The 18,003-nt window shown below is 32.6% G+C and overlaps 1 protein-coding gene across 1 annotated transcript in view; it reads left to right on the top strand.

The window, feature by feature from the left end:
* The window catches only part of LOC129232672 (natural resistance-associated macrophage protein 2-like), a 65,012-nt gene that overhangs the window by 25,633 nt on the left and 21,376 nt on the right, over nucleotides 1–18,003 (top strand). The window contains exons 8-10 of the mRNA XM_054866805.1: nucleotides 6,069–6,292; nucleotides 11,938–12,097; nucleotides 15,911–15,961. Coding sequence (XP_054722780.1) covers nucleotides 6,069–6,292; nucleotides 11,938–12,097; nucleotides 15,911–15,961 — 435 coding nt within the window. The remainder of the gene's footprint in view (nucleotides 1–6,068; nucleotides 6,293–11,937; nucleotides 12,098–15,910; nucleotides 15,962–18,003) is intronic.

Raw genomic sequence — 18,003 nt, 5'->3', positions numbered from 1 at the left:
AAAAAAAGCACTAGATTACTCCAAAGCTGTCGAAGACAGCCTCTTCATCCTCCACAACCTTTTCTGAAAAAATCAAGTCATTCAGGCCGATCTTGAGAAGCCTGACCTGAATTGCTGGGCAGCTGAAGATATGCCAAGGTGACTGTTGAAAGTCTGGGCAGTGAGTTGAGTAACTCCTAAATCTGTCGCTTGAGATTTTCATGCCTTTTATGTGTTTTGTTCGTAGCCTAGTTATTATCGATCACAGTTTAGGGCTGGAATAGAAAATTTCTCCGCCTTTGCGCCCAGAGAGGAATTGGATGTATCAATGGTATCATCATTTCTTCCTTTTGCTGATAGTGTTCTGTGGACTGTAATTTTTGAATGATAAGTGGCTAATTTCACTTTTTTCTGCTTTGATGGATCTATTTTTAATGGACTTCAGGAGGACACAGATGTATGCACAATATCATCCATAAAAACAGAATTAATGGAATGTGGACAGTAACACGTAACTATGACTTGTCGCTAAGGCGTCTGATCTCCAACTACTAAATAAATGGACAAGAAGAAAGCACCATGCCCAAACACTCCCACTTTTTGAAGAGTTAGCAATAAAATTTCTTACATGTGAGAAGTCTATACAGCAGCGGTTCCCAACCCATGGATCACGAACAATGTGTTACTGAACACTGCTCAAGAATGTTAACCAAGACAAATCTTGGGGTGTCAATTTCCATTTTTTTGCAAAAATTCACCTTTTAGATTTACCGTCATTCAAAAGCTCACCCTGGCTCATCATAGCCAATAAGGAACTTTAAGATTAAGATTTTTCATATTTCTTAGGAACTTTCCCCTATTACTGAAAATGAAATCTAATGAATCAGAAGCTTCTCTAAAGAAAATTGCCAAATAAACTAGAATTAGCTTCTAGTTAAAAATGGTCCTCCTTTGTAGAACTGGCATGACTAACCAGTGCGTTGAGACACTTGAGGGGCTTTTCGAAAATCTACCTATTTGAATGAGACTTTTCATTGCAGTTTTAAAGAAAAAAAGATTGAAATGCATTGAATGTTGCGAGTTATTTGAGACTAAAACTATCCAGTTTCAATCCAGATATCAACTCCTTCGTAAAGGAAAAGCAGCATCAAAAATCATATAGAGCTTTAACTTTGATGACTTGTTTTTGAGTTTTCTCACAACTATGCCAAGTAAATGCATTAAAGTTATTTTCTTAAAAATTATTTTGAAAATTGTTCTTAAACAGTGTATCTATATCATTGATTCAGCATGAATGGAGAAGGGGATTAACATTTCCAGAACTCTTGTTTTTAACACTTTCAATCCTAACAAGGTATATTATTTATATTTAAGGACAGTTATGAGCAGATGCCACCCCCTACCCCCTCCAGAAAGTAAATTTTGGCTGTAAAAGTATTAAGTGGGCCTCAATGGTGTTTTCCACAGAACTGGTGGGCCGCACAACTAAAAAGGTTGAGAACCGCTGCTATACAGTCTTAAGCATCAAATTTTTTTATGCGTGATATCTTTCCTTTTTGATTGGTTAACCCTTTAAGCAGTTTACCCGTACAGTGTACCCGAAATTGGCCTCATCTGGTTTGCCCATACGGCGTACGGGCATCGATATTTTCTCCTTTCCTTTTCTGATTTGCCTGCATTTTTCATTATTGAACAAGGCTATGTATTATTATTATTTTTCAACAGATGGCTTGGCTTGTCCATGTAAATGAAATGCTTTTCATCCAGGTTTTTCTAGGTAGTGGGAATTTTTCTTTGAAATTTTTGTTCGACTGCATGCCGTGCTTGTGAGTGAATCTTATGGAAATTATGGGTGGAATAGACGACGAAAATACTTTCTTGTTAGATGATGAACTACATTCTGATACAGATATTTCTTCTAATTATTTGGATTATTCCTCAGATGACTCGTGTAGTGAACTCAGCTCTGATGAAGATTTGAGTTCTGCAAGAATTTTTACCGAGGTTGATGTGAAAAATCCACCTGTTCCATGTCTTCGATTTAAAATTTTCTGGTATTCCCTCTGTGAACGTACAATTCAACGACACTTCTGATGTTCTACAATTTTATGAAACATTCATTGATTTTTCACTCATGAGTAAAGTTGTGGAAGAGACAAATAAATATCCTAAACAGTGCAATAAAAAAATATGCCTTTTTTGGAAGCATTTCTGGTAAAATAATTGACCGCTTAAAGGGTTAAAGAAAAAGCATTTGGGTGACCATGCTTCATTCAAGTGCTACATCTAGTTTTGAAACAGGAAAGAGCAGAGCAATTCTTATCTTATGGAAATGATATGAAAAATTATTTTATATTTACAGTAGAACCTCTCTTAAGGGACACCTCTATTTAAGGGACATTTTTTCTGGTCCCAGTCCATTCGAATAGGGTCCTCCATGTATTTGCCTCTAATTAAGGGACACTCTATTTAAGGGACAGTCACAGAGAAAAAATAATTTAAAAAAATTATGTACAAGTGCATAAGAAGGAGTGAATTTACTGGAATTCACCTTTCAATTTTCCTCTAAAAATTGAGGAGAGTTTAACATTAACATATGTTAAAGAAACAAGTACGGACCTCCATATATCAAAGTAGCAAATGCCGGAAAAAAATTCGATATATCCTAAAAATCTCCTAAAGCATTAAAATTAATTCTCATCCCTATCACAATTTTCATGTATGAAACCCAATTTCTCATTTATATGAGCATCAGATTAAAGGAAAGTTAATAATTAAAAAAATAACAGAAATTACATTTTTGCGCCTTTATACATCTTCGTTCTTCGGTAATTCAACTTGATCAGCAACAAACAAAATTTTCGTTTTGACGATGTAATCGCGAGAAAATTAAAAAATCAATCTACTTAACTTGAATGATTTTTACTGAAGCTAAAAAGACTAGGAATGATAATCAACAGACAAAAGGGTTATCTTGAAACTGATTTGACAATGTTACTGGTTACAACTAAGATATTTGAAATAAACTTGAGGGAATTTAAGAACTGCAGAACGAAACAACCTTTCTACACACCTTTCAACCCCAGATTCCTTATGAGTTTCGTAGCAACCTTTAGTGAACATAATTTTCTCCCCTAACCTTCATTTTTCATGAGACAGTCTAAAGTGGGGGGAAAAAAATCTACGAATGTCTCGAATTTTTTTTCGATATATAGAGATTTTTTCAATATATAAAAACAATTTTTCTATGTAATGAACATAGAAATTTGTTGGGATTTCGATATATAGAAAAATTCGATATGTAGAAGTTCGAAAAATAGAGGTTCGACTGTATGTATTGTATTGCATGATTTGCCCACCCGGATATTTATTCAAGTAGGCTCAGGGGCAAAAAAGAAGGCTCAGAAACGGACTAGCTTTTTATATAAAAATTGAAATGTTAACACTAATTGTAATTCACAATGTCTTGCATTGTAGATTATATGACATGAAGCAAATTCATGCAATGAATTACTTCCAAATAATTGCTTTATGCTGCAAAACTTTGGACTTGACAAATTTTTGACTTAATCATAGTTAATGAAATAATAAAAACTTTTTAAAAAATCAATAAGTGTTAATTTTATTTAGTTGAGGATGAAAAATGAAAAGTATTTAGTCTTAAGTGTTAATAACTTAAGTTCATAACAAAATTATTCTGAATTAACACCCTATGTTACCATTAAAGTATGAAATCCGTTATTTTATAGAATACCTAGTTATTTCATGGAATAACTGGTCGTGTCCATTAAAGTGTAAAACTCTCTTATATTTCATGGTTTAATTAGTTATTTCATAGAATAACGATCTGCTGCCGGTTAAAGTGTAAAATAATCTATATCATAATATCTTGCACGACAAATACATTTACCTTCCATCCCTGTGTTACCCGCAAAATGTTCGTGTAAAACCCAGTGTCTCAGCAAAAAATGTTTTTGTTTTAGAAATAATGTTCTGTGTAATTCCAAGTGTCATTTTAGTAATCCTTGTTGTACAAATGATTTTGTGATACGTTTCCATAAATACCATTTATACGCTGCATAAATTAGATAAATTGCTTCTTTTTCATTTTAATTGTCTATCATTAGTTTATTCATAGAATACCTATATATATATATATAGTTATTTCATTTTGGATAAATTGTTTATTTTACACTTTAACTGTCACTCCATTAGTTAATTTATAGAATACCTAGTTATTTCATAGAATAGTATCACTCAGACTCCTTCACAAAATTTTCTATAAATGTGACCTTTGACAAATTTTATTTGTAAAAACTTCTTTCATCACTTTTAAAATCAATCAATTTGTGTGAAAGTAAAATAGAAGTAAAAGAGAAAAAAGAATCTTACAGCTTCCAAGTTAATCCCAATGAAGTCCTGTAGGCCAAAGGGATCTTAGATTAGATTTGTGATAGCGAAACATGCTCTTTATGTTATGACAAGATTTTTTTTCACAAGAAGCACATAAAAGAAAAGTTCCCCTAATTGAGATTTTGTTTTTTACAAAAAAAAAGTTACAAAAAATTTTTTGTTTTTAAAAATGTGGACTTAAAAAATAAAAACCTGGATCAGCCCCTTGACTTTTATTCAAGTTTATATCTACAGAGGATTCCCATAACTACAATGAACTCCAAGAGACTTGGAATTTATTTTTTAGCTTTAATAAAATGTAAGCAATGTAATGGCAACTAGAGACCTACCGAGTACTCGGTAACTACTCGGTACTCTGCCAAATTTTGGTCAGATACTCGGCCAATACCGAGTAGTTGCAAAAAAATTGAATATTGTCCAAGACAGATATTAAAATTTATAAAAAAGTGCAATCACATATAATATTCTGCAATCATTTACAAGTCAAATTTAAATTTTGAGAATAATGAAGTTTGTAATGCTTCAATGGTATAAATCTTTATTTTAATGTCCCCAAAGTTAAAAACTTATTTATTAAAGATTGTGCAAAAAAGTAAGTATAGAAAATATGGAATTTTTATATTAAAAATGGATTTTTGCTACAAACAAAAATTAGTTATAAGAAATATAAAAGTACCTTTGCTTAAAAAATAAAAGGAAATAAAACAATGTTAAAAGTACAGTGCAGACACGTGTTTTGGCATTACAAGTACAGTAAAACCTGTAAAGTTGACCACCCTTGTAAGTTGACCACCTGTCTAAGTTGACCGCTATCTTCAAGCACAGAATTAGATCTATACCATATAATTCCAGCTCTATAAGTTGACCACCTGTTTAAGTTGATCACTAAAGTAGTGCACCGCAAGTGGTCAACTTACACAGGTTTCACTGTAATTCCTTTCTCAATGCACAAAATGTGAGCTCGTTTAAAGACATCCGACAAAAATTGGATTCATTTGTCGAATGTCTTTACATTCTTTTGCTCACATTTTATGCACTGAAAAAGACGTTCCTTGTAACGCAGAAACACGTGTCTGCAGTGCTCCCGCAAATTTGTTTTATTTGCTTTTAAAAATTATTTATTTTTGGCGGACAAGAACTATAATAGATTGGTATAATTTGTTTTGATTCCAACTTGATTAATCATGCCTTTTATATATATTTTTAATTTTAAAAATAATTTTTTTGTAAAATTTTTGTCAAATAACTATATATATATATATATATATATATATATATATATATATATATATATATATATATATATATATATATATATAAACAAAAATTTTTAAATAATGCATAATTAAATTTCAGCAGGAATTTAGTTTTAAAAACTATTATATGGACAAGGAGGTCTATACTACTATTTTAATAAGTTCAAATTTAATTCATCACATGTGTGTCTGTGGTTCTTCTTAAAACATAATTGGTACTTGGTAACTCGGCCGAGTAATGAAAGGCCGAGTACTCGGTACTCGGCCAAAGTGCTACTCGGTACGTCTCTAATGCCAACTAAAAATTTTTTACTTAAAATTAATTTTTCTGAAACACATATTTTATTGCATTGGCATTCTTTGTTGCAGGATTTTACTGGACATTTATTTAAATTTATCTCATGAGTTTCTCTGTTGCAGGGTTTTTTGAATCTCAAATGGTCTCGCTGGAAGAGAGTCCTTCTGACCCGAACCATCGCCATTTTCCCCACCCTCTTCATAGCCGTTTACAAAGACATCGATGATCTGAGTGGAATGAATGACCTTCTGAATGCCCTCATGTCACTGCAGCTGCCATTTGCACTTTTACCCACCTTAATTTTCACGTCATCAAAAAGTGTCATGGGAGATTTCCAAAATGGAATGTATGTATTAGTTTGTTACACTCCGTAAAAGTGTTTCGATATACAGTGAAATACTTTTAACACGAAAACGCTTAACATGAAAAATCGGTTAACACAAAATGATATCGCGGTCCAGATAGTGTACATAGCAATTTAATACATTATTTTTCTTTTAACACGAAACAAAATTCGCTTAACACGATTTTTTTTTATTTTTTTTTTCGATCTTCAGTGGCTAGTTTGCTACAAGTCACTGAAGAGTTTATTCATGGAACAGTTTCGTAGAACTTTCGGGAACCAGTTCCTCTTCATTCGCAGCCCCTTTTTTGTTCATGCTTTTGTCTCCGTTCAACAGGGATCTTCCATTCCCTCTCCAATGAATATAATCCTTATCTTCTACAGAAAAAGAAATGTCAAGAGTTCGGGGATAAGAAATTCCCAAGCATTTTAACACGCATTTAGCACTGTTTGTTAGGTTAGTTGTTGAAACTGTTGAATTTTGCATTAATTTTGGCAAAGATCTAAACTCTGTGGTTCTTGTGTGAACTCTTTTTTTTTTCCTGTTTTGCAAGCACAATGACTGAGAAACGGAAGCAAACGGCTATTTCTTTAAAATGAAGATGGACTTGATTAATGCAGTGGATGAAAAATGCAGGACTAAAACAGAAATTTTCAAAGAGTTTGGCGTAGCCTATCAATAATAATAAATAACAGGGATCAAATTTTGTCAATGGTTGAGCTGAAGGGAAAACAGATGAAGACTGCAAAACACGAAGATCTGGAAAAAGCTTTGCTGATTTGGTTCAAGCAAGCTAGGTCACAGAATTTAGATGAGCTTTCAAATGGAGAGATGACTAAAGCAATGGATGATCTCGAGCAATTTGTAGAGAATATGACGCTGAAAAGACAATTAAAAAAAAAAAGATAACTAACATGTTCCCTAAAATACAATAATTTTTTACTTGCATTTTATTCCAATGGATGTCACCTACCAGTTGTTTGAATGGAATTCGAAATAAAATTTGATGGCATTGAAAATATTCGTAAGTTTTTTTTTTATATAAGAAATCTTTAAACGCGAAATTCTTTTAACACGAAAAGATATTTCGGTCCCCTCAGTTTCATGTCAAACGTATTCCACTGTAATAGGTAACTGCAAAAGTATATTCTTCGGGGATGTACTTGCACTCTATTTTTTATCAGAATTTTTAAAAATCTTTTTCGGGAGAGGATTAGGGGTTTCCCAATTGGAAGTTACGGAAGGTCGCTGTGACCTCCCAAAAATTTCCCTATTCTGCAAATTTTGTCTGTTGATTCAACGAAGTTGGAAATATCAGTGCAAAATTGCCGTTTTTAAAAATTAAAAAAAAAAAAAGAAAAATGCGTTTCTTATTAGTCCTGTTGAAATATCTATAATCCCACTTTAATTGGTTAAAGCAAACTTGGATCAATAACGTTTTGCTATTGGTCAAGGCTTACTTTAAGCTCTCTCCGAGGTCCTAAATTTTCTTAAGCTAATACTTTTCTTTTGTCTATATTTTATTTATTTATCTTTCATTGGTTGGCTTACATTACATGCATATTAATTGGTTAACTTACTAATCCTGGACTAAACTATAAATAGTTTATGTGCTTACTCTGCTTTGGTTCTTTGGTTATTAAGTATTACATATTTTGTCATTGTTTATGTAGATAGTTTCTTCAACATTAATAAATGTGTTTTCGATCCACGACATGCTAATCATTTAATATTCTCAACAAGTCCAACAATTGAGTGCGTATTTGTATTTTATCATTCTCACACGCACACACAGTAAAATTCAGAGTTTCATTCCACAAATTGAAAAAATGTCCCTTTCAAAAAATTGTGCTTTTATTCATTGGTTTCGTACTAATGTCAAATAAAAAAATGTAGTTATCTATCTATCTTTATCTATCTGTATATCATAAAAAAATATATAAAATTTGTATAATTGGGCGCCAGTACTTTGACTTTTCAGAGCTGGTAAAAATCTTGAAACTGCGATCCCAAACTATCTTCTTTCAAGTTTTTGTATGGTTTTGTATGGAGTTCCAATAAAAATAGAATCGGGGTGATTCCCCCCCCCCCCACCCCCCAAGAAGTTATCACCAGGGGCAATTGGCCCCGGCTTGCTCCTTCCAAGATCTGTCACTGGGGAGGTAAAATATCTGTGCTTCCCTGAAAAACTTGTAATGTGTTTCTTCAAGCTGGAAAATTATATAAAATTTAAAATTTAAGAAGGAATGAAAAGTAAATGAATAGGTATTGATTAACGAATAATACTGTATACCAAGAAAGAATTGAAGTATTCCAGCTAAGACAGTACTATAAATAGACCATTCTATAGTTGAAGTTATTCTTGGGGTGAATGGCAGGGATGATTCTGTACCGGTATTTTAACAAATTTCCAAAATAAAACTAGAACTGCAGTCACATTGTACATTAACTATAATTTTTTTTTTTTTTTTTAAAGTCCAAAGTGCAGGTATAATTTGGTTCCTGCTATAGGAAGGGCTGCCTCTGGTGGTTTTAAAGAGATATTGTTTACTTACCAAAAAAAGAAAATCAATAAGGGGAGTAGGGTGGTTCAAAAAAACTTTTTTTCAGCTAGAGTCCAGGATACCCCCTATTTTGTTTACACTTACTAATAGTATTATGCTGTAAAAGTTTTAGCTTCTTACTCAAATTTTAAGACGGTGCTCAACGACCCCTTCATTTAATATTAGCCGTAGCATAGAAACTGCCACAAATTGAGAAATATTTAATTTCCCAATTTTAACATAAAACATTTTCAGCAGGGCCGGCTCTAGTAGTTTTTCCGCTCTGGGGATATTGACAAGTGCCACCTTGTCTTAAAAATACATATATTTTTATATTAAATCATCAAGCATACTCTCTCATATTTAAGCTTATTAAGCTCCAAAGAAAAAAAAACTTTGAGCACAATTTGAGTTTTTCATTTTGTTTTCTTTTTTTGCCACCTTACATTTTGCCAGCATGAAATTTGTTGCCTTAGGCGGTGGCACAGGTCGCCTGCCCTAAGAGCCCGGCCCTATCTTCAGAATAATTTAAGTGTGTAAAAAAAATTTCATTTTTGTTCTTAGAAATATGCACGTTTGAAAGCCCCCCATTCTTTTTGAATCACCTTCTATGGTGGAAAATATTGTTTATGTTAAAGTAAAACTTAAAGTATGAAGTATAAAATCCGTTATTTTATAGAATACCTAGTTATTTCATGGAATAACTGATCGTGTCCGTTAAAGTGTAAAACTCTCTTGTATTTCAAGGTTTAACTAGTTATTTCATAGAATAACTATCTGCTGCCCCTTAAAGTGTAAAATAATATATATCATATACAGACGACATATGATATAGACAACAAATACATTTACCTTCCACCCCTGTGTTACCCCCCAAAACATTCGTGTAAAACCCAGTGTCTCAACAAAAAATGTTTTTGTTTTAGAAATAAAGTTATTTGTAATTAAAAGTGTCATTTTAGTAATCCTTGTTGTAACAAATGATTTTATGGTACATTTCCATAAATACCATTTATATGCTGCATAAATTAGATAAATTGCTTCTTTTTTATTTTAATTGTCTATCATTTGTTTACTTATAGAATACTTAGTTTTTTCATTTTGGATAAATCGTTTATTTTACACTTTAACTGTCTCTCATTAGGTAAATTATTGAATACCTAGTTATTTCATAGTTAAAGTGTCAAATTAATAACATATTACACACTTTAACCCGTTCGGGACGAACAACGCGTCTTTGCGTCAGCGCTAGGTGCTTCTTCAGAGAAGAAAAACGCATTCGTACGTTACGATAAGTACATAGACTAATAATAAGAATAGACCGAACTATGACAACCCTTTTGCTGCTCATAAACCAAACCATGTGACTGGTGGATATCCTAGCAACAGCGGGCGTTGATCGTAGCAGACGATCAACGCCAGCGCGAAATAAAATAAATAGAATTGATGGAACACGGAAGAATGATCTTTTATGGAGTCTGATTTGTAAATTTGTTATTCTAAGTTGTAAATATTTCGTTAATTTAGTGAGTTTTTCGTTTAGATAGTATTGTGCATTTTCTTTAGTCAATTTCAATAACTCTCTAAGCAATTAAAGATGCAAGCGCTCAAAAAGAATCGGCAAATGGTAAGATTTTTGCCTACAATTTCAATTTAAGATACCGATTAGTACATTTTTGCGTTAATGCAAAACGTTTACGCCATTACGTTCACGCCAACGCTGACGTAGCAGTTCCAAATGAAATAAAAGTTACTGAAAATTGTGATCAAAAACTAATTACTAATATCAAATAATGCATAACTACGAGAAAAACAGTTTAATCTCTGCTCCTGGAAAAAAATTATAATGAAAACACATTACTTCTTAAAATACATGTCAAGTGCCAAACTATAGATAATGTTGCCATCTAGCAACCATGCTGAAAAAAGTTTTCGCCAAGCCTCCCACTAGTCACATGATGTATCCATGAACCAATTTTTTCATCGGCAAGTCTGGGAAAGCTCGGTCTACTCTTATTATTAGTCTATGGGTAAGTAGTATACAGCAGGCCTAACAACGCTATTGTGCGTTATGGATTTGGAACAAAATGTCTACTATTAGATGGCATTACTTATCCATGTTCCGTTCCAATGATTGCTCTCCTGCATTAGTATTTCTCTGTCTGATGTCAGAATGGGGTCTGTCAAGTGTCTTTGATTTATTGGATTTCATGAAAGAAAATATAAACATGTGCTCGCAAGTGAGGAGGGAAACGTATACTCATTTTGAAGTGGCTCTTTCTAGTTTCGGTTCCATTTATAATGGGATTGGAGGGGAGATATTCTAGCAAGGGGTTTTACTTTTATGTTCATTTGGTAGCCACGTTATCTTTCCGAAGAGGAAATATCTTAATTTATGACTGATCCATCTATGGATCTTTTGGGTCACATTGAAACAACTATAAATTATTTTTGTTGGGAGTTCTTCATACAGTATAGTTACTTTCGAAAACCATACGCTGAAAAAGAAGGCAAAGAACTTAGACGGAGATGTGTCATTTGCTCGAAGCAGAATAAAAGTCGTAACTCTACGTATGAGTGTAAAATGCTCAGTGCGCATTTATCTGTGCTTTGAAATTTTTCATGCAGCTTTAAAATATTAGTTGTTACAATATTCTTCAAGTATTTCATAATATTAGGCACAAATATTTTTCCTGTTTTGTATAAAATATATTGTTTAATTTTGGTACTTTTAATTATTGTAAAAAACAATATATTTTGCATTTTTATTCTTAAATATCAATTATTTTCATCCAGCTTTTGGTTATGATTAAAATTTTGATATATTTTACCATATATTAAAAAATGGTTTCATTTCTGCTTAAAGTATACATTTTATCCATTATTATGTATGCGTACTTTCCGAAATTGCGTATTAGGCATAGCGGGAGAAATTGCCCTGGCCTGTGCGCACAGTCCGCGTGTAAAACTGCTGTCCCGAACGAGTTAATGGACACTGTCAGTTATTTCATGGTATTCTATAAAATAACTGCATTATATACTTTAACGGTAACATATGTGTTTAGTAGAGAGAACGTATTTAATTTTCCATTTTTCTTTTCCAGAGCTAGTAAAGTGATCAGCGTTTTACTTGCTATGGTTGTGATCGGCATAAATCTGTACTTTGTGGACCAGTTTGCCCAAGAAAAATTGCCAGATCATTGGGCAGTATATTTTGGTTTAGTTATTCTAATGGCGTTTTATCTCTGTTTTGTTTTATATTTGGTAAGTAACTTTCCTATACACACATTATTATCAGTAGTCTTTTGGTTGCTGTTTTACTAAACACTAGAATTACGGCCATCTTCGTATTCCTAGAAATATGGCAGGGGTCATTTTACCCTCTAAGACGAAATATCCATAGTTCCTTATATAACGTTATATATTTGTAAACATTATTTAAAAATAAACATATTCACAACAAATTCAGTTTATTTAAAGGATTTAGATATTTTAAGGCTATATTTTAAAGTATTTTAAAAAAAGTTTAAAATATAATTAAAATAGCTAGCTCTGTTTCAGTTGCATTTCAAAAACTAGCGGCGATTGCTCCCTTTTTTGTGCGCAAAAACGTAGTGAATGCTACAAGTTCTTGCTCCTAGAGGCATTTTTGAGTTTCTGCTCTCTTTCAGCATCAGGAAATGTATTTGTTTCTTTTTTTTCTCAGATGGGTCAATATGACACCTGCTGACACTTAAGTATGACCTTTTAGTTTACAAGTAAACATTATTGTAACGGATCCGGTGCGACTTCCAACTTTCTTTGAAAGGACGACACAGTTCTTGAGAAAAACACAGGAAATTTATTTACACTATGTACAGGAAAGATCGTTAACAACTGCTAAATTAATCATCAGCAATTAAGCAAATATCACTCAACACCGTAAACTCAACGGTTACACACGTATTTACATTCAAATACGCAAAACAAGACAGCGAAATGCCTCGCAATAAACAGAGCTAATACACAGAGCAAAATAAATGCTCTCAGCCCAACGGTTCAGACGAGACTGACTTTTTATCATGCGGCGGCTATTTATTAACATCGAAAAGTTTCCACGATATTCGAAATGCTTCTCGAAAATCGTAGCGTAGACCGTTATCTTATTTTTTTCCATTCAGAAATGAGGGGGCCGTATTCTTCAGCCGAATGTATGGGGGGGGGGGTATATTCATTACAAGAAACTATTTACAGGATTTGTAACATTATGTAGGTTGTTAACTTGTAACTTCTTTAGTTTATGTTTTAAAAAAAATATTTTATTGAAATCCTTATGTTATTACACAGAGTGATTTAGGATAAATCAATCAATGACTAAGCTTTTTATGAAAATAAGGAGGAGTAGTTAGCAAAAAAAGTTTGCTTGAGGTCAAAATGACCTTTTCCGTAATTCTAGTGTTAAATTAGATTTGAAAAACTGATCATGTCTCAATTTATGTCTGTTTTTCCTTTAAGATAATTTTAATGGATTGCATTTTTAGTAACCTTTGTTGAAGTAAAAGCTGAGAAGTGTTAGTAAAAACTAAGAAAGTAAAACAATAAATAAGTAAATTAAAAGAAATATAGATTTTTAAATGAAACATATTCTTGTATAAATTAGTCTGCCTTTGGTTAGTGCACTAAAATTTAAATTCTGATGCTTTTGGTATTGAAAAAAATATTTCATCTAGTTTTCTTACTGAAGATTATTTTTTAAATAACGTCATTAATTCCTTTGGGCTGTTGTTGAAATTGATAAGAATTCTGTGTTTCTAGGATGCTGTTACATTGTATGATTTTATAGTTAAAAATTAAATGAATCATTAATTTGTAAATTGCATGGTTGGTAAACAATCCATTGAATGGTGAACATGGAACTTGTTCCTTTCTCAGAAAAAAAAATAAATAAATAAGAGAAAACTATACTGCTCAGCGTGGGAAATAAGTTTTTCATTTTTAGGAGCATTACTGCTCCTTAAATACTGATATTGAGGAGCAGTTCTGTAAAGTTGAGGTACAATTTTATGACATTTGCCAAATTTCATTTCCAAGAAGAAAACAAATATATTTTTAAGAAATGTGAAATCTAATGTGTGCATTAAAAAAGTTTTGAACAATGACTTCAATTACAAATCACTTATCTTTTACAAAATAGAAGAACTGGTGTAAGTAGGAACTAGTACAAATACAATAATATTTAGGGTTTGAAAATTTCAAAAAATTAAAAATTATACCTTAAAAACAATTTCAACCATTTGCACCTTGTTTATTAATAAAACTATAATTTAAAAAAAAAAGTATTTTTTCAAAAATAAAATTTATTTTTTTCATCACAAAAACTTTCAATGCAATTCATGGTATTATATCGTGTTTCATACATTTTGAATTGCAAACTGCAATGCAATACCGCTTATCCCTACACTGATACTGCTCGAAAAAATTTGGGGAACCAGCATAAAAATGTAGAAACCATTGTCCAATAGCCATGGGCATAAGATGGAGAATACTGGGGCTTATGCTCCCCTAATTTTTTTGAGCAGTATAGAACAGGGTTCGTACGCTCCTTCAAAACTCCTCCAATATTCCTTCATTTAGGAAATTTTTTTGAAGGGCCCTTCAAACTCCTTCATTTTGCTTTTAACTCCTTCTTTTTTTGTTCAACACTACATAATCTTCCTCTATAACAGTAACTTAAAATACTTCGATCGACAACTTAACTTCGTCACAAAGGCGAAGGTATAAGAGCGAATTTAATGTAGTAATTTCTTACATTTCTTTTTTTTTTTCATCAAGATGTGATTAACAAATTGGTCATAGAAGTCCTAAAAGTTGAAGATGAGAATATTATTAAATGGCTAAGTCATTTCCTAAGTGAAGTAAAACATGCTTAAGTGGTGCTTGGTTATTTTTTTCATGTTTTCTGATTATTGCTTTTCTCTTCACCACACTCTCAGTAACAAAAGTCAGTTTGTCTAATTATTATTTAAATATTAAAAAATACATAAACAGATGTACTATATTAAATGATTCTATTAAAAAAAACAATTGTTTAGCAAATCTCAGTTATGATATTGTAAAATGGGTCGTCTACAAGTAATGTCATGCCTTGAGGGGGAGAAGGGTTCACGAAATTGTGACTAGGCGAAGAGAGAGTGGGTGACAAAAAGTGACATCAGACAGTTACTTTACTATAACAAAATGTTTATCTTTACTAATAATAAAGCAGTAAGTCTCTCTGTCCGGAGGATGTCTGTAGGATGTCTGTAGGATGTCTGTAGGATGTCCGTAGGATGTCTGTGACGCGCATAGCGCTTAAACCGTTCGGCCGATTTTCATGAAATTTGGCACAAAGTTAGTATGTAGCATGGGGGTGTGCACCTCGAAGCAATTTTTCGAAAATTCGATTTTGTTCTTTTTTTATTCCAATTTTAAGAAAAAAATATCATAAGATGGACGAATAAATTACGAAATTATCATAACGTGGAACCGTAACATGGGCACAAGCCAATTGGCGAGATACGAAATTATCATAACGTGGAACCGTAACATGGGTACAAGCCAACTGGCAAGAAAATTCACCATACATTATTTGTAAATATACAGGCAAACCAAAAGACCTTTTAATTTTTCTATTACGGGCGAAGCCGTGCGGGTGCCACTAGTAAAAAATATTACATGTGACAAGAGAAAGATGAAGTGTGGCACTTTGTGCAGAAGGCGGAAGGGGGTCGAAGTCAAACATGCTGAAAAAAAAAGTGCAACATCATTTAAGGACAGCCCATTAGTACTCCTTCAAAATCTCATTTTACTCCTTCAAAACTCCTTCATTTTATTTCTGAAATTTAGTACGAACCCTGTAGAAGCAAAAACTTAAACAATTAAAAATTTATGAGTACCTCTTTTAGTTACTTTAGTTATTATTCATATAAAAGTTTCTAATTTTCTTTTACAAAATTGCTCCTGCTTGACTTTATTCTTACAAATTAAATATCTTTAGCTGGTATTTTCACCCATCGTTAAAAAGGAATCTGTATACAATCCTTCTTTTTTTAATTGCAGGCACTTTGTTTGATTTATGTCTTGGGTGGTAGAAGAGTTGCTCACATTCCTGTAAGTATATCATCAAGTTTATTCTTTTTTCAGTGCTATAGGGCAGACTGGGGCACGTTTACACAGTGCCCTTTTTTCAAAATGAATTATAACTGGAGAGCCAACAGTCATAACAGATTGATGCTGCTCAATAGCAAATATCCTCACAAGTTTTTGTGCATCAGTCGAGCTTCGGTCTATCATGCAGAAAGAATAATATGTTTTCTACCAAGTAGAGTAAATTTTGAGTTGAATGTTTTAAAGCTTACTGTGAATAAATAATACTTAGTTAAGAAAGAAGAAATATATGAAAATTAGCAGAATTTTATCCTTTTTTGAGAATTGTATTATTTGTATGAACTGTAATGTTGTTAAATTTTTTTGCATGTTAAAAACAAATCAAAATTTGGTGGCGGGGCAAGTTTAAGCGTTGACGTCTAAGAACCTTTACGCACGTTCTTATCGTGTCTTACTTCTAAACGTGCCCTGACGCTTTTTTCACTTCAAACTGTCTCGGAACGTTTTAGTATTTTCAGGCTATTTAGTTTTGAATTTCACCATTTAATTTTCAATTCAGTTACAAATTTGTATCTTAAAGCTTACAATCATATAGTGCTGCCTTCATGCTCGTTCAGCTTTTACTTTATGCACTATTCAGTCTGTAATAAATTTGCTTTATTTTAGCGATGGTAAGACATTATGTTCAAAACACTAACAGAACCATGTTAGGTGTCAAAATAAATATGCGTAAACGTGTCCCGTGTCTGGGGCAAGTTTACGCAACCGACTTGGACTCAAAGATATTTTTTTTTACTGTTTAAAACACAAACTTGAGCAAAAACTGAATATACCAGTTTCGACTCCAATAACTGCTTTATAGCACTGCAATATCCAAAATTTTTCTTAAGTAAACACATAAAAATTAGGAAATTCATTGAAAAAAATCCGCGTAAACGTGCCTCGGTCTACCCTACAGTATACAGGGTTCGTACGGGTCATGGAAATCCTGGAAAGTCATGGGAAAAAAAATAACAGAATTTCAGACCTGGAAAAGTCATGGAAAATTGAAATTTTTATTGAAAGTCATGGAAATTTATATCAAGTCATGGAAAAATGTCCTGGATAAAGAGAAAGGAACAGTATCTAAATGAGCTTTAGAAATCTTGAGTGATTTAACAATATAGCACATAAAAGCTATTAAAAGTGGAAAATTGAACAATCCAAAAATCAAATCTTAATTTTGAAATCTCATTGCATCCACTTCTGTCGCAACCGCTTGCCATTTTTTGCGATGTGATTTTACTGCCTGGACATCACTTATTTTGAATTTTCTGTTATTTTCAACACTTCTTATGTTTCATATTCTGTAGTAGCAAAATTTCACGTTCTTAGTTTTGCCACGACCACTCAAAAAAAATAATAAAAAAGCAATTCAATTGCATGCGAGTTCGATTCCATCACTTGTAAGAACTTTATTATTAAATTTATCAGAGTTTATTTTAATTTGTTGAATATTTTAGAAAATAACGATCTTAAGTCAAGCGATAGAATACAGAAAAATTTCTCTATTCTCTTCGTGTAACGAGGTCATTAAAATTTTCATTGAAGTCATGAAAAAGTCTTGGAAAAGTCATGGAATTTTTTCATCCAAATAGAGTATGAACCCTGAGTATAGTATGCTGGGACTTTTAACAAGAACAGGCGAAAAAACTTCAATATAGACTAGATTTCTAAGTTGGCAGTTACGTGCAGTTAGGGGGGGGGGCAGGAGCAAGTGCAGACCCAGCTCCTGATTTTAGAGGATTTCATTTTCGGAAAGGTGGGAAGATCATAAGTGCAATATTTAGGTAAAATAGGGATCTGGGACAATTGTTTTGAAATATAACTCGGCATAATGCAGCTTTTGGCTAAATTTGGAGGCTTAAGGGGGAGTCATGACCCCCATGAAATCTCCCTTCTATCCGTACATTGTCAGGAGGAACATGCCAGTAAAATTTTATTGAATGACTTCATCCGAAAGCTCACTTTTCTGCAATGTGTCTGCAGTTCTCTGCAAATCTGTG

The sequence above is a fragment of the Uloborus diversus genome, unplaced genomic scaffold (assembly GCF_026930045.1).
Source record: "Uloborus diversus isolate 005 unplaced genomic scaffold, Udiv.v.3.1 scaffold_13, whole genome shotgun sequence".
Taxonomy (NCBI): Eukaryota; Metazoa; Arthropoda; class Arachnida; order Araneae; family Uloboridae; genus Uloborus; species Uloborus diversus.
The sequence above is the reverse complement of the archived record's forward strand: the minus strand, read 5'-3'. Positions and strand labels throughout refer to the sequence as shown.